Below are 25,575 nucleotides of genomic sequence, written 5' to 3'. Positions count from 1 at the left end.
AAGCTCCGCCTCCTGGGTTGGCGCCATTCTCCTGCCTCAGCCTCCCGAGTAGCTGGGACGACAGGCGCCCACCACCTCGTCCAGCTAGTTTTTTTGTATTTTTTTTTTTAAGTAGAGACGGGGTTTCACCGTGTAAGCCACGATGGTCTCGATCTCCTGACCTCGTGATCCACCCGTCTTGGCCTCCCAAAGTGCTGGGATTACAGGCTTGAGCCACCGCGCCCGGCCGGTGTTTTGTCTTTCTATATAAACTATAGAATCAGTTTGTCAATATCCATGAAGTAACTTGCTGGGATTTTTACTGGAATTGCATTGAATGTATAAACTAAGTTGGGAATAATTGATATCTTAATATTGATTCTTCCTATCCATGAATATTGAATACCTATCAATATTTATAACTCTTTTTTGATTCTTTCATCAGAGTTTTGTAGCTTTCCTCAGTAGATCTTATATGTATTTTGTTAGAATTATGCTTATGTATTCCATTTTTTTCACGATGCTAATGTAAATAGCATTCTGTTTTTTATTTCAAATTCCAATTGTTCCTTGTTAGCATATTAAAAAATCAGTAGACTTTTGTATATTAATGCTGCATCTTGCAACTTTGCTATACTCTGAAGACTAAGTTTTAAGAGGCTTAAAACTAAAAATATAGTATGCATTAAATTCTCTCTTACTCATGGATAGGAACACACACATATATATTGAGTAGAGGTATACACTGATAAGAGATACGTTAATGAATATTACTAGAACTGTCAAAATCTTGGAACACTCAACCCACCCTGTTTGAAACCAATAGAAAAATTGGAGACTTTATTTGATTAGGGAGTAAAGTTTAGAAAAGTAAGTTACCCAATTCACTTGGATTTGAATCTACATCCGTTGCCCACAAAGCCCATTTCTTTCCATTATATCATCCTGTCTATTTTAGAAAGGCACAGTTCCTTTGATGGCATGGAATACCAGAGGCAAGAAGATAATTTGGGGCTATTGAAATAATGCAGGAGAGAAATAATGATAGCCTATCCTAAAACATTGGCCTTAAAGGTTGAGACAAAGGTTAGAGTCAAAACATAGATGGACAGGACCTAGTGACAAATGAATTGTAGAAGTCTGAGGAAGGAGTAAAATATGATTTCTAGTTTTGTGTCTTTAGAAATAAGGTAGAGAATTCTATTATAACTGCGAGAGAAAATACAAGAGGGAGATAGGTTTGAGAGGAAGATACATTAGATCATGCAGATGATTTTCAGACATTCAATAAGTATCTGGAAATATGGATTTAGCACTCAGGAGACTACTTGAGAATAACTGGAGAGACTTATTCGGGAATTGCGTTTAGTAATAATAAAATAATATTGAGGATGGGCGCAGTGGCTCACGCCTGTAATCCCAGCACTTTGGGAGGCTGGGATGGGTGGATCACTTGAGGTCAAGAGTTTGAGAAAGCCTGGCTAACATGGCGAAACCCCATTTCTACTAAAAATACAAAAATTAGCCAGGCGTGGTGGCACACACCTGTAATTCCAGCTACTTGAGATAGGTTGCGGCAGGAGAATTGCTTGAACCTGGGAGGTGGCAGCTGCAGTGAGCCGAGATTGCACCACTGCAATCCAGCCTGGGTGACTGAGAGACTCCATCTCTAAAAAAAAAAAAAAAAAAAATAATAATAATAATAATAATAAAAGTAATATTGAAGAGATTGGAAGCCTGGAGCATGTGCCATTGTTTGAGTTGTGAAAGAAATGCTACCTAAAGAAACGGAGAGAGGCCGGGCGTGGTGGCTCATGCCTGTAATTCCAGCACTTTGAGAGGCCAAGGTGGGTGGATCACTTGAGGTCAGAAGTTTGAGACCAGCCTGGCCAACGTGATGAAACCCTGTCTCTAATAAAAATACAAAAATTAGCCGGGCATGGTGGCACGTACCTGTAGTCCCAGCTATTTGAGAGGCTGAAGCAGAATCGCTTAAGCCTGGGAGGCTGAGGTTGTAGTGAGCTGAGATCATGCAACTGCACTCCAGCACAGGTGACAGAGGTGACAGAGGGAAACTGTCTCAAAAAAAAAAAAACAAAAAAACAGAAACAAACAAACAAAAAAGAAACAGAGGAAGCTGCTAGAAGAGAACCAAGAAAGAGAGAGTCTCAAAGGCCAATGAAGAAAATTATTAAAAGAAAGATGGATCCTATGAGGAAACATTACAAGAATTTGTGGTTGGCGAGACTAGACTGGCAAAGAAAGTTTGAAGACTGATTTCTAAATTCAAAAAGTCCATAAAGCATTTTAAAGAGATAAAAGCTAAATAAGTATTTGTTACGATGGGAGAGATTATAAGAATTTCAGAACAGTACAGCTCTGGAAATGGACTGATGAGAGCTGTTTTGTGTTTTCTAAATCTGGAAATCTGAAACAGACTAGAGTTTTAGCTGTGCAGAATGGGGTGATTGAACACTGAACCCCCCAGAATCCTTCTAGTTCCATTATTCTAGAATTCTGTGGGTAATTGTGATGGTGTCAGACTTGGTTCTGTTTCATGGATACATCAGACAGGTGTGGTATGGATAAAGATCCCATACTGTGTGGTCAAGTCCTAGATATGGACCATAGAAGATTACATTTTTATTTTCTTGATATTACTAGCCATGTAACTGCTAAACAGGTAATTTCTAAAATGCTGGCAGTACAGTGGTACATTATCTGTATATAATACGCTACTTTAGCCTGTTGGTTAGCCTCCCCGCTTCCTGATGAAGTTTACCTCCAAATTTTTCTTTTTTTTTTTTCTTTTTGAGATGGAGTTTCCTCTTGTTGCCCAGGCTGGAGTGCAGTAGCGCGTTTTTGGCTCACTGCAACCTCCACCTCCTAGTTTCAAGTGATTCTTCCGCCTCAGCCTCCTGAGTAGCTGGGATTACAGGCATCCACCATCATGCCCAGCTAATTTTTGTACTTTTGTAGAGACAGGGTTTCACAGCATTGGCCAGGCTGGTCTTGAACTCCTGACCTCAGGCAATCCACCTGCCTCGGCCTCCCAAAGTGTTGGGATTACAGGCATGAGCCACCATGCCCAGCCACCAAATTTTTCTTGACTGTGGAGTCTCTGCTCTTTCTCATCCCACTGATCTTTTCCTTCTAACTTACTTTAAGCCAAATATCCTGCTTTGTATATTATCCTCAATGCCTTTTGTTCATACTCTGTTTTCAAGTTCTTGTGGCCAAAATTTTTGTTTTATTTTATTTTTTTAAATATATTGTGGGTATATAGTAAGTTTATATATTTACTTGTGGCCAAAATTTTTAAGCAGCTATAATCTCATGAGGGTTCAGTTCTTGGAGGGCATCATTTGGACCATATTTTATGCACTTAATTTCATTGTTGTTTCTAAGGTAATTTTTGCTCTGAATTTGAAACTGGGTGCAAACCCAGTATATATATACATATCACCTCAGCTTCCTAATCCCTGACTCTTCTAGCCTCTCTCCATCTGAGCTGTTATATTTACCCCTATCCAAAGACATATTTTTCACTCTTATTACCATTGATAATGGCCTGGCCAAATCCTATTGTCTTTTGATTTTTTTCAGAGCTCATCCTTTTATGATATCTAAGTTATATTTGATGCTTTTTGATATATTTTATTGTTTATCAAAATATATTTGGTTTGATATATTTTATGCATCCTTCTCTCAAACTCTTCCCCTCTTTGACTTCTATTACGTGGTTCTCTCACCTCTACCCACTACTTCTTTCTTGTTTTTGAGATGGAGTCTCGCTCTGTCACCCAGGCTAGAGTGGAGTGGCGTGATCTTGGCTCACTGCAGCCTCCACCTCCTGGGTTCAAGGGATTCTCCTGCTTCAGCCTCCCAAGTAGCTGGGAATATAGGCATGTGCCACCATGCCTGGCTAATTTTTGTATTTTTAGTAGAGAAGAGGTTTCACCATGTTGGCCAAACTGGTCTCGAACTCCTGACCTCAGGTGATCTGCCCGCCTTGGCCTCCCAAAGTGCTGGGATTACAGGTGTGAGTCACTGCACCCAGCCTGCCCACTACTTCTTTCTTTGGGAGCCTAGTTACTCTCTTCCCCATGTGGATCTCCCTCCTGTGGCCCTCTTCACTTGAGGTCTAAACATCGGCATTTGCTTTTTATTCTGCCTGTGGTTATTCTCTCCTCTCTAATATGTGCTGCATGTCACCATCAGGTGAGTCCCCAGTTTTCACCATTCATTCATTCATCGAACCACTATGTGATTTTTCTTGTAGTTTTTTTTTTTTTTTTTTGACAGTCTCACTCTGCCACCCAGGCTGGAGTGCAGTGGTGCTATCTTGGCTCACTGTAACCTCTCCTCCCAGATTCAAGCAATTCTCCTGCCTCAGCCTCCCGAGTAACTGGGATTACAGGTGCACGCCACCATGCCCGGCTAATTTTTGTATTTTTAGTAGAGATGGGGTTTCACCATGTTGGACAGGTTGGTCTTGAACTCTTGATCTCAAATAATCCACCTCCCTTGGCTTCCCAAAGTGCTGGGATTACAGGAGTGAGCCACCCCACCCGGCCTTTCTTGTGGCTTTTGAAAAAATTTATCTCATGTGCAAGGAACTAGCATGGTTTCTTTCACTGGGTAGATGCCTCACATAATCCATTCAAGGAAGATCACTTAGTCAATTTAACAAAACCTATATCCTTCGCATACTGACAGAAACACTGACAGTATGTATGGAGGCCATATTTCCACATCTGGCCGTGCTGGCTTGAACAGACTCGATGAGAACAAGATCCCTGCCCAAATTTTTGCAGGTGGCTCCAGTAGAGTTTGATGAGACAAAAGGCCATCAAACAATATTGAGTACCACTTCTGTACAACACTAAACTATGCAAGGAAAACTCCCCAAAAGACTAAGACATGATCTGAAAGAATAGATAGGCTGGAGAGGCAGACACTCTTGACTTGATCAAGTTTGCTTTTAGAAAGATCACTCTGGCAGTGGCGTAGAGAAAGGCGTGGACATAATGAGAGTATGGACAAAAGAAGGAACAGTGGGAATGAGAGATGGACAGTTTGAGCCATATTTAGAAAATGGATTGGGAGGCCGAGGCGGGAGGATCACGAGGTCAGGAGATGAAGACCATCCTGGCTAACACAGTGAAACCCCGTGTCTATTAAAAATACAAAAAAAATTAGCCAGTCATGGTGGCAGGCGCCTGTAGTCCCAGCTACTCGGGAGGCTGAGGCAGGAGAATGGCGTGAACCCGGGAAGCAGAACTTGCAATAAGCCGAAATCGTGCCACTGCACTCCAGCCTGGGAGACAGAGGGAGACTCCATCTCAAAAACAAAACAAAACAAAACAAAAAAGAAAAACAAAAAGAAAATGGAATCAGCAGAAGGTAGGGAGCAAGGATATTAATTCTTGTTTCTAATAATAATTCTGACTGATGTTTACAGAGCAGAGAAAGAAAGATTATATCTAAAAATATAAGCAAAGCTGAAAAAAGAAAACCAGGGGTCTTTTTAAAGGGTTGACTCAATTAGTTGGGCAAATTTAATTATGTGTGAAGTCATAACAAGTGTATGGAGGTTTTTTTTGTTTTGTTTTGTTTTGTTTGAGACAGGGTCTTGCTCTGTCACACTGGCTGGAGTGCAGTGGTCTGATTGATCTTGGCTTATTGCAGCCTCGACCTCTCAGGCTCAAGCAGTCTTCCCACCTCAGCCTCCAAAGTAGTTGGCACTACAGATGCTGCCACCATTGCTGGCTAGTTTTTTGATATTTTTTTGTAGAGACTAGGTTTCACCATGTAGCCCAGGCTGGTCTCTAACTCCTGGGCTCAAGTGATCCTCCTTCCTCCTGCCTCAGCCTCTCAAAGTGCTGGGATTACAGGTGTGAGCTACCACGCCTGGCCTGTATCTTTTTCTTACTCCTCCATCTCAAGGCCTTCTCCTGCCCTCCTTACCCATTTCAGCAATGTTGCTTAATTACATCCCAATGTGACATTCTACTTCCCCCTAAATATTCTTGGTTCCAGCCTTGGTCATTTCCATTTCCCATTGTTATCCCAACGTGGAATGTACCTCATTTCTGGCAATCTGTGCTTTTTACTTTCTTCCATGAAGCCTTTTCAGGTTAATTCCTTAATGATTTCTCCTTTTCTGTTCATCCCATGTTCAGTAATCCTCCCAATTTCACAGGGCTGTTGAGACTAAATGAACTGATATCTGTAAAGTACTTAGCACAATGCCTGGCAAAGGTTAAGTATTCCACAAATTATAGCTATTAATACTATTCTGTTACTATTTTATTTTCTAACCACCCGGTACAGGACTTCACCCAAAACAGGAGGCTAGTGTAGATAGTTAGAATGCTCATTTTATGCCAACCTGAGTATAAACCACAGGGTTTACTTGATGGCAGAAACAGAACTATCTCTAGTAGGTTCATTTTTGGTCACCTCATTTTAAGACAATAGGTTAAACAGTAATAGTTTAACTTCCATAAATACTATATTCATTTCAGATCCTTGTAAATAATAAAATTCTGTGATACAGTTCTTAAAATGAAGTAAAGTCAGTGTATAAAAGCCATCAAGAGCCATTTCTGGCCAGGCGCGGTGGCTCACGCCTGTAATCCCAGCACTTTGGGAGGTCAAGGCAGGTGGATCACTTGAGGTCAGGAGTTTGAGACCAGCCTGGCTAACATGGTGAAACCCTGTCTACTAAAAAATTAGCCAGGTGTGGTGGTGCGTGCCTGTAATCCCAGCTACTTGGGAGGCTGAGGCATGAGAATCACTTGAATCCGGGAGGCAGAGGTTGCAGTGAGCCGAGATCGAGCCACTGCACTCCACTCCAGCCTGGGCAACAGAGCGAGACTCTGTCTCAGAAAAAAAAGAGTCAATTTTTAGATTTTCATTAGCAATCAATTTTTTTACCATTTTATTTGTATGTTTCTTAACAGAAAACTGTTTTGGGGAAATCAAGATCCTATTCGCCCTGTTTCCCAGGGTGCTTTGAAGGCTCAACTGACCAAAAGACTTGAGAACCTTGCCCAGCCCAAGGAAGTTTCCTGCCTCTATGTACCTAACAGGTTAGTGTCTGTGTGTTATCATGTTACTTTATCAGGAGGTTTTTTTGTTGTTGTTTTTTGTTTTTGAGATGGAATCTCAGACTGTCACCCAGGCTGGAGTGCAATGGCGTGATCTTGGCTCACTGCAACCTCTACCTCCCAGGTTCACGTGATTCTCCTGCCTCAGCCTCCCAAGTAGCTAGGATTACAGTCACACACCACACCAGGCTAATTTTTTGTATTTTTAGTAGAGACAGGGTTTCACTATGTTGGCCAGACTGGTCTCGAACTCCTGACATTGTGATCTCTCTGCCCTGGCCTCCGAAAGTGCTGGGATTACAGGCGTGAGGCACTGCGCCCGGCCTTTATCCTGAGTTCTTAGGGAAAATGGACATAGAACTTTTATCTAAAAGCCACAAATTGTTCAACGTGCAGTCAAAATTCACTGAGAATTAGGGATTCTATATCTGTTTCCAATCTGATGCTACAAGTAAGCTTTTCCAGAGCAAAATCTAGTATTTAACTATTGCAGACTTGTAATCTATTATAATGCTTTGGTTTATGAGGATTAAAAAAATAATAAAGTGAAGGTGTTATACAAGGATACTTCCAGAATTAGGAAGATATCTCTTCAAGATATCTTTGAAGAATTCTACAGAAGCCATTATTTTTTCAAGTTGGGGTCTCCAATTTTAGAATGAAAGACACTGTAGAAGTTCAGGGGATACTGAAATCACCTGTTGCGACTCTTGCCGAGGACTGGCCACTTCCTTCTCTAAGTTCTCCTCCTCTTGGCTTCAGTGATACTCTCCACCCTGGCTTCCCTCCCATCTTCTTCACCTTGCCCTCTCAATATCCTTTGTGGGTTTCTGTTTCTTTGCCATTGTTGCCCACTGTCTTGTCCCTGGATGCTTTCTCTTCCTGCTCTAAACTCTTCCCAAAGGTGGAGTTGTCCTCATAGGAATTTTGCTTCCATTCTTGTGGTGGTGACCTCCAACTCCTGTTCCCAGCCTAAACCTCTCTCCTGTCTCAGAATTATTGACTTCCCCTGTAAGAAGGTGCTACAGGAATCTCCAACTCAACATGTTTGTATCATTTTTTTTTTTTTAATTGAGATGTTGTCTTGCTATGTTGCCCAGGCTGGTCTCGAACTCCTGGGCTTAAGCAGTCCTTCTTCCTTAGCCTTCCAAAGTGCTGGAATTACAGATGTGAGCCACTGTACCTGGCCAGCATATATGAAACTGAATTATTTTTTATTTTTTTGGAGACAGAGTCTTGCTCTGTTACCCAGGCTGGAGTGCAGTGGCCTGATCTCGGCTTACTGCAACCTCCACCTCCTGGGTTCAAGTAATTCTCTTGCCTCAGCCTCCCCAGTAGCTGGGATTACAGGTGTGAGCCACCATGCCCAGCTACTCTTTGTATTTTTAGTAGAGAGGGAGTCTTGCCATGTTGGCCAGGCTAGACTCAAACTCCTGGTTTCACGTGAGCCACCCACCTGGGCCTCTCAAAGTACTGGGATTACACACATGAGCCATCGCGCCTCGCCAGACCTGCTTTTTAATCTAATGTTGAGATGGATACTTGCTTCAGAATGATATTTACAGGCTACAATCATTGGTGTATTTGTTTACTTGTAAAAGTTTGTTCAAGAAGATGAATTCAATAATATTTTCAAATTTCTTAGTGAAGATCACTTCATTTTTTTTAACACAAGAATACCAGTTGTACATGATTAATTTTATCTTCTTTCTAGAAAATACAGAAATGATCTTTGCATGTTTGGTGACATTTTATCATTATGTTTGGTGGCATGTTACTATTAAATTTAATTCAGCAAATATTTTGCTACAACAGAATACCTGAGGCTGGGTAATTTACAAAGAGAACAGGTTTAGCTCACGGTTCTATAAACAGAGAAGTATAAGAAGCATGGTGCTGGCATCTGCTGGGCTTCTGGTGAGGGCTTTTCATGCTACTTCATAACATTAAGAAGAAAGTCAAAGGGAAAGCAGACATGTGCAAAGAGGGAAAACCGAGGGGCATCTAGTTTCATAACAACCCATTCTCATGGGCACATTCCTGTCAAAACTAATCCCGGCTCAAGAGAGTGAGAACTCACTCACTACCGAGAATGGTACCAAACCATTCATGAAGCATCCATCCCCATGACCCAACACCTCCCATTAGGCCTCAACTTCCAACACCACCACACTGGGAATCAAATGTCTTTTTCTTTTTCTTTTTTTTTTTTGAGATGGAGTCTTGCTCTGTCGCCCAGGCTGGAGTGCAGTGGCGCGATCTTGGCTCACTGCAACCTCCGCCTCTGGGTTCAAGCGATTCTCCTGCTTCAGCCTCCCGGGTAGCTGCGATTACAGGTGCCCACCACCTCGCCCAGCTAATTTTTGTATTTTTAGTAGAGATGGGGTTTCATCATGTTGGCCAGGCTGGTCTCGAACTCCTGACCTCAGGTAATCTGCTTGCCTCGGCCTCCCAAAGTGCTGGGATTACAGGCATGAGCCACCGCACCCGGCCTGGGAATTAAATTTCAGCATGAGCTTTGGTGGAGGCAAACAAACATATCCAAATTATAGCACAGGGGCAAAGGCAAGTAAGACACTATTACTGCTTTTAAGGAGTTTATCATCTATTATGGGGGATATACAAGGTCGATTAAAGTAATAACTAAGAAGCCTTTGGAGTTCAATAAAGAAGAGATTATATTTAGTTGGGAGGGATCAAGGAGGAGAAAACAGCTGAATTTTTCCTTTCCCTAGTCTATCTTCCTAAAAGTAGCCTCAATTTTCTCATGATTTCTTCCAGAAAAAATAAATAAAATTATGCATATATGTATCTTTTGCCCTTTAAAAAAAAAAAAAAAAGCAAAAGGAATCTTTTGTGTGTGTGTATGTTTATATGTGGTTTCTTTCTGGTAAAATCCTTGATCTTCTCTCCTTTAAAATGTGTTCCCCAGACTTGAGCCATCAATATATTATCTTCACAAGCTGCCGTATTTGTGTACCATTAAATTATTTATTCAGTATTTGTATTTAAATGACATGTGTCTAGTACAACTCTTAAAATACCACTCATTCCCTCTAAATTCACTCAAGTGCTACCTAAAACCATTTGCGATACCATTTGCGGTATGTGTGCATCACATTTGCTTCATATTATTTTAGACTTTTCCCTTATATCTTTATTTTACTTAATTCTGTACTGTATAATAAGAATATATTTTAAAAGGCAACAAAAATCTACTGTAGGCTTACAACTCAGAGAACTAATTTTGTCATATTCTAATCTGTTTTTTTTTTTTTACTATGGGTGTATTTACATATATAGCCTACTTAAAGAGTTAGAGATAATAAATATATAATTTATATAGTGCTTTTTGCACTTAAAAATCTTTCCAAACTTTTAAGGAAGAGTAGATAATTTATTAAGCAGGTAATTCTTCTATTGTTAGAGATATAGTATATTTCCAATTTTTATAGCATATGTAACATTGTTGTGAATGAACTTGTTCGTGCATGAAATTTTCATGAATTTTTAATTATATACATGGACTGGATTGCATGAGTTAATTACTGCATCTAAAACTAAGAATGTTGTTAAGGCTTTTTTTTTTTTTTTCTTTTGGAGGCTGGAGTGCAGTGGTGTGATCTTGGCTCACTGCAACCTCTGCCTCCCGGGTTCAAGAGATTCTCCTGCTTCAGCCTCCTGAGAACTAGGACTACAGGCACACGCCACCATGCCTGGCTAATTTTTTTTCTTTTTCTTTTTTTTTTTTGTATTTTTAGTAGAGACGGGGTTTCACCATGTTGGCCAGGCTGGTCTCGAACTTCTGACCTCATGGGATCTGCCTGCCTCGGCCTCCCAAAGTGCTAGGATTACAGGTGCGAGCCACCACGCCTGGCCTGCTGTTAAGGCTTTTGATGCTCGAATTTGCTTTTGGTGCTTGCTGGTTGGATGATTAAAGCTTTCTGCTAAGTTAGCTCTCTGAGGAAAGACTGTTGGGGGAGGGGAAGGAGACGGGTACAGGCAGTGAGGGAGTTTAAAGTAACAAGAAAAGGATGAAGATACTATTATTTACCTGAAGTCTGGTTTTAGATAAAATACTAGTTTAAGGTGGCCATTTCTCTATCTCTTTCAATATATAACTTTAACAAAAAGTTAACGAACTTTTTCTGGAAAGGGCCAGATAGTAAAGTTAGCCACACAGTCTTTGTTGCAACTACCCAGCTCTACCATTATAGCACCAGAGCATCCATAGACATTATGTACATTGAACATATACACATTGTATGTGATGCAATACAGCTTTAGAATTCTTGCATCTATGTCCATGAGGGATATCGGTTTGTAGTTTTCTTGTATTGTCCTTGTCTGGTTTTGGCATTATGGTAATGGTGTCCTCATAGAATCACTTGGAGAGTATATAGACTTGGTATTTATTGGTATTTATATAGTGGAATTCTCCAATGAAGTCATCTGGGCCTGGAGTATTTTGGTGAGGTGGTTTTTAAACTATAAATTTATTTTATAGGTACAGGGCTATTCAGATGACGTATTTCTTTCTGAGTCAGCATTGGCAGTGTGTGTCTTTCAGATAATGTATTAATTTTGTTGAAGCCGCAATCTGTGGAATTTTTCTTTTTTTTTTTTTTTTTTTTTTTGAGACGTAGTCTTGCTCTGTCACCCAGACTGGAGTGCAGTGGCATGATGTCTGCTCACTGCAATCTCCACCTCCCAGTCTCAGGCGAACCTCCCACCTCAGCCTCCGAAGTAGCTGGGACTACAGGCATGGCACACACCACCATGACCAGGCTAATTCTTCGTATTTTTAGTAGAGAGGGAGTTTCACCACGTTGATCTGGCTGGTCTTGAACTCCTGACCTCAAGTGATCCACCCACCTCAGCCTCCCAAAATGCTGGGATTACAAGCATGAGCCACTGCACCCAGCTTATTTATTAATTTCATCTGTTTTAAAATTTATTGGCATAAAGTTGTTCATATATTTTCTTACTTTTGATAGCTATGCAACCTCCTGTGATGATTCCCCCAACCCCTCGTTTCTGGTATTAGTAGGTTGTGCCTTCTCTCTTTTTTTGCTGACATTCTGGCTAGAGATCTATCCGTTTTTGGTTCCATTGATTTTCTCCATTATTTTACTGCTTTTTATTCATTGATTTCTCCTCTGATCTTTATTACTTCCTTTTTTCTGCTTACTTTTTATTTTATGTGCTTTTCTTTTTCTAGTTTCTTATGATGGAAACTGAGATTGTTGACTTGAGACCTTTCTTACTTTTTCTAATATAGTCATTAGTGGGGTGCATTTTCCTCTAAGTGTTGTTTTAGATGCATTCCACAAATGTTGATATATTGTGCCTTAATTTTCATTTAGTTGAAAATACTTTCTAATACCCTTTTTGATATCATGTTTCAGCCATGGATATCAGATGTATATTATTTAGTTTTCAAAACATATGGGGGATTTTCCAGATGTCTTCCTATTGATTTCTAATTTAATACCACTATGGCTAAAGAACATATTTTGCATTATTCTAGTCCTTTTGAAACTTCTTTTATGTCCCAGAATATGATCTATCTTGATAAATGTTCGATGTGCACTTGCAAAGAATGTGTATTTTGCTCTAATGGGTAAAGTGTTCTATAAATGTCACTTAAGCCAAGTTGGTTGGAAGTCTTGTCCAGGTTTTCTACACCCTTACTGATATTCTGTTTACTTACTTGTTCTATCAGTTATCATGATGGAATATTGAAATTTCTGACCATAATTGTGGATTTGTCTATTTCTCCTTGCAATTCTATTGGTTTTTACTTTATGTACTCTAAGCTCTGTTATTAAATGCATAAAACTTCAGAATTACAGTTGAGCATCCCTAATAAAAAAAAAATCTGAAATCCAAAATGCTCCAAATCCAAAACATTTTCCATGTTGACATGACTGGAAAGTTACACACCTGACCTCGTGTGATGGGTCATGGTCAAAACACAAGCACACAACCCATAGTTTATTCATCATCCATAAGGGAAAGTAGACGCATTCCTCTTTCTGCACTCCCATGCAAGGACATCTATGCAAGTTAATCAAATGGTTTTGTTTCAGGTAGACAATTATTTAAAATATTCTATAAAATTACCCTCAGGCTATATGTATTAGGTAGATTTGAAACATAAATGAATTTTGTGTTTAGACTTGGGACTCTTTCCAAGATATCTCATTATGCATATACATATTTATTCCTCAATCCAAAAAATTAAAAATCTAAAACACTTCTAGTCCCAAGCATTTTGAATAAGGGATACAGTTAACCCCTTTATTATTACAAATTGACCCTTTTTATCATTGGTAACATATGTTTTACTCTGAAATCTACTTTGTCTGTTGTTAATACATCTATGGCAGCTTTCTTTTCATTATTGTTAGCATGACATATATTTTTTATCCATTTACTTTTAACCTATTTGTGTCTTTACATTACAAGTACATTTGTTATAGGCAAATGTTGTTTTTTTATCCAATCTGATAATCTCTGTTTTTAAATTGAGGTATTTAGATCATTTACATTTACTGTGATTACTAATATGTTCAGATTTAAAGCTACCAACTTGCTGTTGTTTTCTGTTTAGTCCATCTTTCTTTTGTTCCCCTTTCCCCTCTTTGTTGCCTTCTTATGTATGTATGTATGTATGTATGTATGTATGTATATATTCGAGATGGAGTTTTGCTTTTGTTGCTCAGGCTGGACTGTGGCACAGTCTCAGCTCACTGCAACCTTTGCCTTCCGGGTTTAAACAATTCTCCTGCCTCGCCTCCTGAGTAGCTGGGATTACAGGTGCCCACAGGTGCCTGGCTAAATGTTGTATTTTTAGTAGAAACAGGGTTTCACCGTGATGGCCAAGCTAGTCTTGAACTCCTGACCTCATGATCCACCTGCCTTGGCCTCCCAAGGTGCTGGGATTACAGGCATTAGCCACTGTGCCCGGCCTGTTGCCTTCTTTTAAATTAATTGATTTTTTATTATTCCAACTTATCTACTTTGTTGGTTTATTCACTATAAATTTTTTTGTTCGTTTTTTAGTAGTTACTTTAGAACTTATAATGTACATCTTCAACTTATCACAGTCTATCTTTCTATCTTTAATTAATTAATTAATTTTTTATTATGCTTTAAGATCTAGGGTACATGTGCACAATGTGCAGGTTTGTTACACATATATATATGTACCATGTTGGTGTGCTGCACCCATTAACTCGTCATTTACATCAGGTATATCTCCTAATGCTATCTCTCCCCTCTCCCCCGACCCCACGACAGGCCCCGGTGTGTGATGTCCCTTTCCTGTGTCCAAGTGATCTCATTGTTCAATTCCCACCTATGAGTGAGAACATGTGGTGTTTGGTTTTCTGTTCTTGCGATATTTTGCTGAGAATGATGGTTTCCAGCTGCATCCATGTCCCTACAAAGGACATGAACTCATCCTTTTTTATGGCTACATAGTATTCCATGGTGTATATGTGCCACAATTTCTTAATCCAGTCTGTCACTGATGGACATTTGGGTTGATTCCAAGTCTTTGCTATTGTGAATAGTGCTGCAGTAAACATACGTGTGCATGTGTCTTTATAGCAGCATGACTTAGAATCCTTTGGGTATATACCCAGTAGTGGGATGGCTGGGTCAAATGGTATTTCTAGTTCTAGATCCTTGAGGAATCACCATACTGTCTTCCACAATGGTTGAACTAGTTTACAGTCCCACCAACAGTGTAAAAGTGTTCCTATTTCTCCACATCCTCTCCAGCACCTGTTGTTTCCTGACATTTAAATGATCGCCATTCCAACTGGTGTGAGATGGTATCTCATTGTGGTTTTGATTTGCATTTCTCTGATGGTGAGTGATGATGAGCATTTTTTCATGTGTCTGTTGGCTGCATAAATGTCTCCTTTTGAGAAGTGACTGTTCATATCCTTTGCCCACTTTTTGATGGGGTTGTTTGTTTTTTTCTTGTAAATTTGTTTGAGTTCTTTGTAGGTTCCAGATACTAGCCTTTTGTCAGATGAGTAGATTGCAAAAATTTTCTCCCATTCTGTGGGTTGCCTGTTCACTCTGATGGTAGTTTCCTTTGCTGTGCAGAAGCTCTTTAGTTTAATGAGATCCCATTTGTTAATTTTGGCTTTTGTTGCCATTGCTTTTGGTGTTTTAGACATGAAGTCCTTACCCATGCCTATGTCCTGAATGGTATTGCCTAGGTTTTCTTCTAGGGTTTTTATGGTTTTAGGTCTAACATTTAAGTCTCTAATCCATCTTGAATTAATTTTTGTATAAGGTGTAAGGAAGGGATCAGTTTCAGCTTTCTACATATGGCTAGCCAGTTTTCCCAGCACCATTTATTAAATAGGGAATCCTTTCCCCATTTCTTGCTTTTGTCAGGTTTGTCAAAGATCAGATGGTTGTAGATGTGTCGTATTATTTCTGAGGGCTCTGTTCTGTTCCATTGGTCTGTATCTCTGTTTTGGTACCAGTACCATGCTGTTTTGGTTACTGTAGCCTTGTAGTATAGTTTGAAGTCAGGTAGCGTGATGCCTCCAGCTTTGTTCTTTTGGCTTAGGATTTTCTTGGCAATGTGGGCTCCTTTTTGGTTCCATATGAACTTGAAAGTAGTTTTTTCCAGTTCTGTGAAGAAAGTCATTGGTAGCTTAATGGGGATGGCATTGAATCTATAGATTACCTTGGGCAGTATGGCCATTTTCACGATATTGATTCTTCCTATCCATGAGCATGGAATGTTCTTCCATTTGTTTGTGTCCTCTTTTATTTTATTGAACAGTGGTTTGTAGTTCTCCTTGAAGAGGTCCTTTACATCCCTTGTAAGTTGGATTCCTAGGTTTTGTTTTTTTTTTTTTTTGAGTCAGAGTCTTGCTCTGTAGCCCAAGCTGGAGTGCAGTGGCGTGATCTTGGCTCACTGCAAACTCTGCCTCCTAGGTTCACGCCATTCTCCTGTCGCAGCCTCTCAAGTAGCTGGGACTACAGGAGCCCACCACCACGCCCGGCTAATTTTTTTTTGTATTTTTTTAGTAGAGAGGGATTTTCACCATGTTAGCCAGGATGATCTGACCTCGCGATCCGCCCGCCTCGGCCTCCCAAAGTGCTGGGATTACAGGCATGAGCCACCGCGCCTGGCCAGGTATTTTGTTCTCTTTGAAGCAATTGTGAATGGGAGTTCACTCATGATTTGGCTGTTTGTCTGTTATTGGTGTATAAGAATGCCTGTGATTTCTGCACATTGATTTTGTATCCTGAGACTTTGCTGAAGTTGCTTATCAGCTTAAGGAGATTTTGGGCTGAGACAATGGGGTTTTCTAAATATACAACTATGTCATCTGCAAACAGGGACAATTTGACTTCCTCTTTTCCTAACTGAATACCCTTTATTTCTTTCTCCTGCCTGATTGCCCTAGCCAGAACTTCCAACACTATATTGAATAGGAGTGGTGAGAGAGGGCATCCCTGTCTTGTGCGAGTTTTCAAAGGGAATGCTTCCAGTTTTTGCCCATTCAGTATGATATTGGCTATGGGTTTGTCATAAATAGCTCTTATTATTTTGAGATACGTTCCATCAATACCGAATTTATTGAGTGTTTTTAGCATGAAGGGCTGTTGAATTTTGTCAAAGGCCCTTTCTGCATCTATTGAGATAATCATGTGGTTTTCGTCTTTGGTTCTGTTTATATGCTGGATTATGTTTATTGATTTGTGTATGTTGAACCAGCTTTGCATCCCAGGGATGAAGCCCATTTGATCATGGTGGATAAGCTTTTTGATGTGCTGCTGGATTCAGTTTGCCAGTATTTTATTGAGAAGTTTTGCACTGATGTTCATCAGGGATATTGGTCTAAAATTCTCTTTTTTGTTGTGTCTCTGCCAGGCTTTGGTATCAGGATGATGTTGGCCTCATCAAATGAGTTAGGGAGTATTCCCTCTTTTTCTATTGATTGTAATAGTTTCAGAAGGAATGGTACCAGCTCCTCCTTGTACCTCTGGTAGAATTCGGCTGTGAATCCGTGTGGTCCTGGACTTTTTTTGGTTGGTAGGCTATTGATTACTGCCTCAATCTCAGAGCCTGTTATTGGTCTATTCAGGGATTCAACTTCTTGTTGTTCTTTGTTTTTTAGTAGTTACTGTAGAACTTACAATGTACTTCTTCAACTTATCACAGTCTATCTTTCTATCTTTAATTTATAATACTTAATGTATCATGTAAGAGTTTTTTTTTTTTTTTTTTTTTTTTTTTGAGGCGGAGTTTTGCTCTGTCATCCAGGCTGGAGTGCAGTGGCGCAATCTCAGCTCACTGTAACCTCTGTCTCCCAGGTTCAAGCGACTCTCCTGCCTCAGCCTCCCAAGTAGCTGGGATTACAGGCATGCGCAACCACACCCAGCTAATTTTTGTATTTTTAATAGAGTTGGGATTTCAGCATGTTGGTCAGGCTGGTCTCGGACTCCTGACCTTGTGATCCACCTGCTTTGGCCTCCCAAAGTTCTAGGATTACAGGCACGAGTTATCGTGCCCGGCCTAGTGTAAGATTCTTATAATGGTATATTACCATTTCCTTACTTCTGGCCTTTGTGCCACTGTGATCATACATTTTACTTCTATAAATCTTACAATATATTATTGTTATTTTTGCTTTAAACAGTCAAATCTTTTAAGGAGATTTTTAAAATAAGAAAAAGTGTTTTATATTTACCTGCGTTCTTACCATTTCCCATACTCTGCATTCCTTTGTGTAGATCTATTAAATCTATACATTTCATTTTGTATTTTTCTTCTTCCTCAAGGGCTTTCTTTAATAATAATTTTTTTTTTTTAATTGAGATGAAGCATCGCTCTGTCACCCAGGCTGGAGTGCAGTGGTATATTGGCTCACAGCAACTTCTACCTCATGCTTTCAAGTGATTCTCCTGTCTCAGGCTCCCAAGTAGCTGAGATTACAGGTGTGCACCACCATGCCTGGCTAATTTTGGTGTTTTTTATTTTATTTATTTATTTTAGTAGAGACAGGGTTTCACCATGTTGGCCAGGCTGGTCTCGAACTCTTGACCTCAAGTGATCCGTCTGCCTCGGCCTCCCAAAGTGCCGGGATTACAGATGTGAGCCACCATGCCCAGCTTATACTTTTAATTCAGGCCTGCTGCTGCTGAATTCTTTCAGCTTTGCATATCTTAAAATTCTTTATTTCACTTTCATTTTGAACTGTATTTTTGGTGGGCATAGAACTCCAGATGGACAAATACTGCCTCACTATCTCCATTATTTCTGATGAGACTTCAACTGTTATTTTGCTTTAATTATTTTTCTCTTTGTCTCTGTTTTTTAAAAATTTGATTATAATATATCTTAATGTTTTTTTCTTAACATTTCTTCTGTTCAGGGTTCATTAACATTGGATCTTTACATTTATGATTTTCATCTAATTTGGAAAACTTTCAGTTATTATTATTTTAGATGTTTTTTTCTGGGCTCTTTCCAGGCTCTAGTTAGACGTATTAGACTGCTTGAAGTTTTCCCACAGCACATTGAATGTGTTTCCTCATCTCTGTGTTTTATTTCTCTCTATGTCTTCATTAATCTTTTCTTCTACAGTGTAATATTTGTCTCACCCAGAGTATTTTTCATCTCACCCACTGTAGTTTTTAATCTTTAGAGGTTCATTTGGGTATTTCTATATTTTGTCTCTACTTAACATGCTCAATCTTTTCTTTGCCTTCTTGAAAACATGCAATACAGTTACAATAGCTGTTTTAATGTTCTTGCCTACTAATTTTATAATATATCATTTCTGGGTCTGTTTCTAATAATTGATTTTTCTCATTATGGGCCATAATTTACTGCTTCTTTGCATACCTGATAGTTTTTGATTGGGTACCAAATATTGCAAATTTTACCTTACTGGCTCCTGGATGTTTTTGTATTCCTATAAATATTCTTGAGCTTTGTTTTGGGATGTAGTTACCTTATTTCTAAACAGTTTGATCTTCTGAGGTTTTCTTTTTTTAAAAAAAATTAGCTTTATTGTGATTAATCCACTTACCAAATAATTTGCTCATTTAAGGTATATAATTTAATATAAAAGTATAGTGGCTTATGCCTATAATCCTACACTGGGGGGCTGAAGTGGGAGAATCGCCTGTGCTCAGGAGTTAAGACCAGCCTGGGCAACATAGACCCCATCTCTGTACTGAAAAAAATTAAAAATGAAAAATTAAAGTGTATAAATCAGAGTTTGGTAGTATATTCACAGGACTGTGTAACTATCATCAAAATCTAATTTTAGAACATTTTGTCTTCCCTAAAAGAAACATTAAACTCATTAGCAGTCAATTCTTATTCCAACGTCTCCAAGCCCTAAGCAACCACTAATCTATTTTCTGTTCCTATAAATTTACCTATTCTGGCAATTTTATATGAATGGAATCTTACAATATGTTGTTCTTTGTGACTGTCATTTTGCTTAGCACAATATTTTCAAGATTCATCTGTGTTGTAGCATGTATAAGTACATTTGTTTTTATGGCTAAGTAATCTTTAATTGTATGGCTTTGCCACATTTTATTTATCAATTCATCAGTTGTTAGACATTGACCTCTTTTTACATTTTGGCAAAAGTAATGCTGCTATGATCATTTGTGTACAAGCTTTTGTGTGAATTTATGTTTCATTCCTCTTGAATATATAGCAGCAGTTGAATTGCTGTTTCACATGATAACCCTATATTTAACTTTTTGATGAACTGCTAGACTGTTTTCCAAAGTGACTGTGTCATTTTATAATCCCACCAGTAATGAATGAGAGTTCCAATATCTCCACATCCTTACCAACACTTGTTATTATCTTTTTGATACAGCTGTCCTCCTGTGTGTGAAGCAGTACTCATTGTGGTTTTGATTTGCATTTCCTTAATGATTTTTGATGTTGAACATTTTTTCATTTGTTTATTGGCATTTGAATACCTTCTTTGGAGAAATGTTCATCCAAATCCTTTGTCCATTTTTGAGGCTTGCTTTTTTTTTTTTTTTTTTTTTTTTTTTTTTTTTAAAAACGGGACTGGTGGCTGGGTGTGGTGGCTCATGCTTGTAATCCCAGCACTTTTGGGAGGCCCAGGTGGGTGGATCACTTGAGGTCAGGAGTTTGAGACCAGCCTGCCCAACATGGTGAAACCTCATCTCTACTAAAAATACAAACAATTAGCTGGGTATGGTGGTGAGCACTTGTGGTCTCGGCTACTTAGGAGGCTAAGGTGGGAGGATCACTTGAACCTGGGAGGTCGAGGCCATGATTGCCTTGCTGCACTCCAGCCTGGGTGATAGAGTGAGACCCTGTCTCAAAAAAAAAGTTACTGGAGATGTCTTTATTCTAGGGATAAACCCAGTCCCTATTATTTTGTTATGCCTGGAAGTGGAAGTCTCTTGTAAGCATTTTAATTTACCAAAGTATTTACTTTAAAAATACTATCATTTGTATTTCATGACCCAAGGATTTATGCTGTAATACTAAGTGAAAAATTTGAACATAAAACTGTATATATACTGTGATCCTACTTTTATTTTAAAATGTTTATTCCTTAAGCATACCAAGATATTTCCCATCTCAAGGCCTTTTTCACATTTTCTCCTCTGCCTAGAATGCTTTCCCCATTTTTAAGTCACTAAGATGTTTTGATCCTTTAAGTCTCACCCTGGGTCTCAGCTTTTCACAGAGACCCTCCCTGACTATTCTCTTCAGCACAACTTTCAACATTCTCACAAACCTACCCAGGAAGCCTCTATCTCTGCTGAATAGTTGATGCCTTCACAGTATTCACCATAACTATTTACAGTTACGTGTTGCTTAATGACAGGGATATGTTCTAAGAAATGCATTGTAGGAGATTTAGTTGTTGTACAAACATCATAAAGTGCACTCACACAAATCTAGATGGTATAGCCTACTACACACCTGAGCTATGTGGTGTAGCCTGGTGCTCTTGGGCTACAAAGCTGTGCAGCATGTTACAGAATACCGTAGGCAATTATAACACAATGGTAAGTATTTGTGTATCTAAACATATCTATACATAGAAAAGGCACAGAAAACTATGGTATAAAAGATAAGAAATGGTACACCTGAATAGGACATTCACTAAGAATGGAGCTTGCAGGACTGGAAGTTGTTCTGGGTGGGTCAGTGAGTGTGTGGTGAGTGAACGTGAAGGTCCAGGACATCACTGCATGTAGACTTTATAAACACTGTACACTGAAGTTATACTGTTTATGAAAAAATTTTTTCTTTAATAATATATTCACTTTAGCTCACAATAAGCTTTTTTTAAAAAAATTTTATTTATTTATTTATTTCTGAGACAGGCTCTTGCTCTGTCACCCAGGCTGGAGTGCAGTGGTGCAATCTTGGCTCACTGCAACCTCCTCCTCCCGGGTTCAAGTGATTCTCCTGCCTCAGCCCCTCAAGTAGCTGGGACTATAGGCATGTGCCACCACACCCGGTTAACTTTTGTATTTTTAGTAGAGTCAGGGTTTCACCATGTTGGCCAGGCTGGTCTGGAACTCCTGAGCTAAGGTAATCCCCCACCTCAGCCTCCCAAAGTGCTGGGATTACAGGTATGAGCTACTGTGCCTGGCCTTTATAAGCTTTTTAACTTAAAAAACAAACAAATAAACAAACAAAACTTTTTGACTTTTATAATAACGCTTAGCTTAAAACACAAACACATTATACAGCTATCCAAAAATATTTTTTCTTTATATCCTTATTATTATTTTTTAATCCAATGGACTCTACTTGATATGTATCCTTATAATATAAGCTTTTTTTTTCTATTTTAAAATGTTTTAAACTTTAAAACTTTTTCTTTTTTTTTTTCAGAGAAGGTCTTGCTCTGTTGCCCTTACTGGAGCGCAGTCATACTGCTCACCATAACCTCAGCCTCCTGGGCTCACGCAATCCTCCCACCTCAGCCTCCCAAGTAGCTGAGACTACAGGTGTGCGCCACCACACCTGGTTAATTGCTTTGGATTTTTTTGGTAGAGACAGGGCTTTGCCATGTTGCCCAGGCTGATCTCAAACTCCTGGGCTGAAGCAATCCACCCGCCTGGGCATGGTGGCTAGCACCAGTAATCCCAATGCTTTGGGAGGCCAAAATGGGAGGATAATTTGAGGCCAAGAGTTCAAGACCAACCTGGGCAACACAGTAAGACCCCCATCTCTAAAAAAATTAAAAAAAATTATCTGGGCATAGTGGCACATGCCTGTAGTCCTAGCTACTCAGGAGGCTGAGATAGGAGGAATGCTTAAGCCCAGGAGTTTGAGGCTGCAGTGAGCTATGATCACACTGCTCTCCAACCTGGGTGACAGAAAAAGAAGGTACAAATAAAGATTAGCCTAGGCCTACAGAGGGTCAGGATCATTCATATCACTATCTTCCACCTCCACATCTTGTCTCACTGGAAGGTCTTTAGGAGCAAAACATGCATGGAGCTGTCATCTCCTATGATAAAATGCCTTTTTCTGAAATACCTCCTGAAGGACCTGTCTGAGGCTGTTTTTTTTATAAGTAGAAAGAGTACACTCTAAAATAACAATACAAATACATAAACCTGTAACATATAGTAAATACATAAACCAGTAACATAGTTGTTTATCATCACTATCAAGTATTATGTACTGTTTAAAACTGGATTTTACAGGGAAGTAAAAAAAAAGTATTATGTACTGTACAGAATTGTATGTGCTGATGGGTTTGTTTACAGCAGCATAACCATAAACATGTGAGTCATACATTGTGCTATGATGTTATGATGGCTACAACATCACAAAGCAATAGGAATTTTTCAGCTCCAGTACAATCCAGTATAATTGTCGTATAGGTGGTTCATTGTTGACTGAAAGGTCATTACACAGTGCTTGACTGTATTTTACATTTGGTATTCTCCGCTTGACATAGGGAAAAAGCTGCAAGAAAGCAGTGATTATCCTATTCTCCACTCTCTTCTAGTGAGTGCTCCTAACACAGCACCTGGTGCTCCATAAGTATTTTTTGAGTGTATAAATAGAGGGAAAAAAGACTCAAATTATTCCAAGATATTACCCGTTACTATCTCTGAATAGTGGACTACTGTATGCTTTTTGTTTCTCTCTCTTAAACTTTATTTTAGAAGTTTTCTATACTGAATATTTGTCCCTTTTACAATGAGAAAAATGCAGCATACTCTATTAAAATAATATTTGAAGCTGGGAGTGGTGACTCACACCTGTAATCCCAGCACTTTGGAGGCTGAGATGGGCAGATCACCTGAGGTCAGGAGTTCGAGACCAGGCTAGTCAACATGGCAAAACCCTGTCTATACTAAAAATACAAAAATTAGCTGGGGGTGGTGGTGTACACCTATAATTCTAGCTACTTGGGAGGCTAGGCAGGAGAATTGCTTGAACCCAGGAGGCAGAGGTTGCAGTGAGCCGAGATTGCACCATTGTACTCCAGCCTGGGTGATAGAACAAGACTCTATCTCCAAAAAAAAAAAAAAAAAAAAAATGAGTACCTCCTCCGTTGACAGCACTGTGAAACTTGGATGCGTGGATGACTCTGGGAGGAGGAGAGGTACACAAGGGCAGCAACAGTACATTCTGTTAATATGCAGCATCTATAAGGAAAAGATACACAAATATGAAATTAAAAATCAATATAAAAGTTGATTAATAGAATCATTTGAATAGTGCTTTGTGAATTATAAAATAACACACACTTCTCTTGTTTAGCCTTCATAAAACCATACATTGTTTATTTTCTCCATTTTATAGAACACCTATGTACTTTTAGGTGTTGGCAGCATAAGGCATAAGTATTACGGTCAGTACAGATTTTCCTGGCATTTGTTGGTTGCCATTCCCACCTGAGAGTATGTTGTGTAGCAGATTTGTCTTTGGTGTCTTCTCTTTTTTTTTTGTATTTCTCACTCACTGCTTGGGCCTCTCCCCTCAGGTCTACTCTCCAAGCACATCTTGCCTTTGTGCCGCTCATTGGCTGCATAATCACCTTCTTCCCAACCACTGTGGCCCCCCTTGCCTGAGTCTAAGGTCTCCGCAGTATGCCCCATTGTTCAAAATCACACTTCCTTCTGTATCTCTAATTCCCAAACTGAACCGCCATTTCCTGCAAAAGTCTAATCCCAGGTAAGGGCTGGAGATTTCCTGCCTGTTTAAGCTGGGCTGTGTGTCTGTGTGTGTGTGTGTGTGTGTGTGTGTGTGTGTGTGTGTATTGGTGAGTCAGTGCAGTCAGGCAGTGGAGTCAGGGTTGGGCAGCCTCTAGCCCCCTCAAAAGATGTGTATGATGGTGTAGACAGGCCTCAAGACTGGGGGGATAAAGACTTACATGCAGATTAAGGCTTACAAGTCACCATTTCAGCCTAGATATAAAGGATATTTACAGCTGCAACCAGCAGACAGAGGCTTGGGCAGAGGGATGCAGATCTGTATCTGTGAACGTCCTAAAGAAACAGAGGTCCTTATAATACAAGAAAAAGTGGGACTGCAATTTGAGTTAACATCAGGTCTGGGGTTAGTCAATGTCACTTCCTTTTCCACTGATGATATATTTTGTTAAGGAAAGATTGAAGGGTACGGTGGATAAGAAGAACAATGGTGGCTGGGTGTGGTGGCTCATGCCTGTAATCCCAGCATTCTGGGAGGCTGAGACGGGAGCATCACTTGAGCACAGGCATTCAAGGCTAGCCTAGATAATATAGCAAGCCCCCATCACTACAAATATAAAAAGAAAGCTCAGCATGGTGATGCAAACTTGTAGTCCCACCTACCCAGGAGGCTGAGGCAGGAGCATTGCTTGAGCCCAGGAGTTTGAGGCTGCCATGAGCCGTGATTGTGCCACTGCACTTCAACCTGGGCAACAGAGCAAGATCTTGCTTCTAAAAATAATAAATAGACAAAAGAAGAACAATATTATTACTTATCCTAAAAAATCATAGTTAACAAGCCCCAGTAATGATTATTCTGTGCACATCATCAAGTAGAATGTATTCCTAAACTCAGTTATCTAAAAAAGTATCAATACAATTCATCCTATAAAATAGAAATGTAAAAATTTTTATTTATATATAGATGCTAAAGGAAGTATTTGGTTTTAAAAGCAAATTTTCTCTTCATCTGTGTATCTTTTGGTCTATTTGGAAAATGTAATTGCCAGGCATGGTGGCTCATGCCTTTAATTCTAGCACTTTGGGAGGCTGAGACAGGAGTATTGCTTGAGCCCAGAAGTTCAAGACCAGCCTGGAGAACATAGTGAAACCCCATCTCTACAAAAGAATTTTAAAAAGTTGCTAGGCATAGAGGCATATGCCTGTGATCCCAGCTACTTGGGAGGCTGAGGTGGGAGGATCACTTGAGCCCAGGAGGTTGAGGCTGCAGTGAGCCGAGTGTGACCCTGTC

General features: G+C 39.6%; 1 protein-coding gene across 3 annotated transcripts in view; it reads left to right on the top strand.

The window, feature by feature from the left end:
- The window catches only part of SPMAP2L (sperm microtubule associated protein 2 like), a 72,605-nt gene that overhangs the window by 23,796 nt on the left and 23,234 nt on the right, over positions 1 to 25,575 (top strand). For 2 of the 3 annotated variants that reach the window (XM_045392565.3, XM_074039945.1), the window contains exon 4: positions 6,948 to 7,076. The exons of the other annotated variant lie outside the window; for it this stretch is intronic. In XM_045392565.3, coding sequence (XP_045248500.2) covers positions 6,948 to 7,076 — 129 coding nt within the window. The remainder of the gene's footprint in view (positions 1 to 6,947; positions 7,077 to 25,575) is intronic. 3 annotated transcript variants of the gene reach the window in all.

The sequence above is a fragment of the Macaca fascicularis genome, chromosome 5 (assembly GCF_037993035.2).
Source record: "Macaca fascicularis isolate 582-1 chromosome 5, T2T-MFA8v1.1".
NCBI lineage: Eukaryota > Metazoa > Chordata > Mammalia > Primates > Cercopithecidae > Macaca > Macaca fascicularis.
The sequence above is the reverse complement of the archived record's forward strand: the minus strand, read 5'-3'. Positions and strand labels throughout refer to the sequence as shown.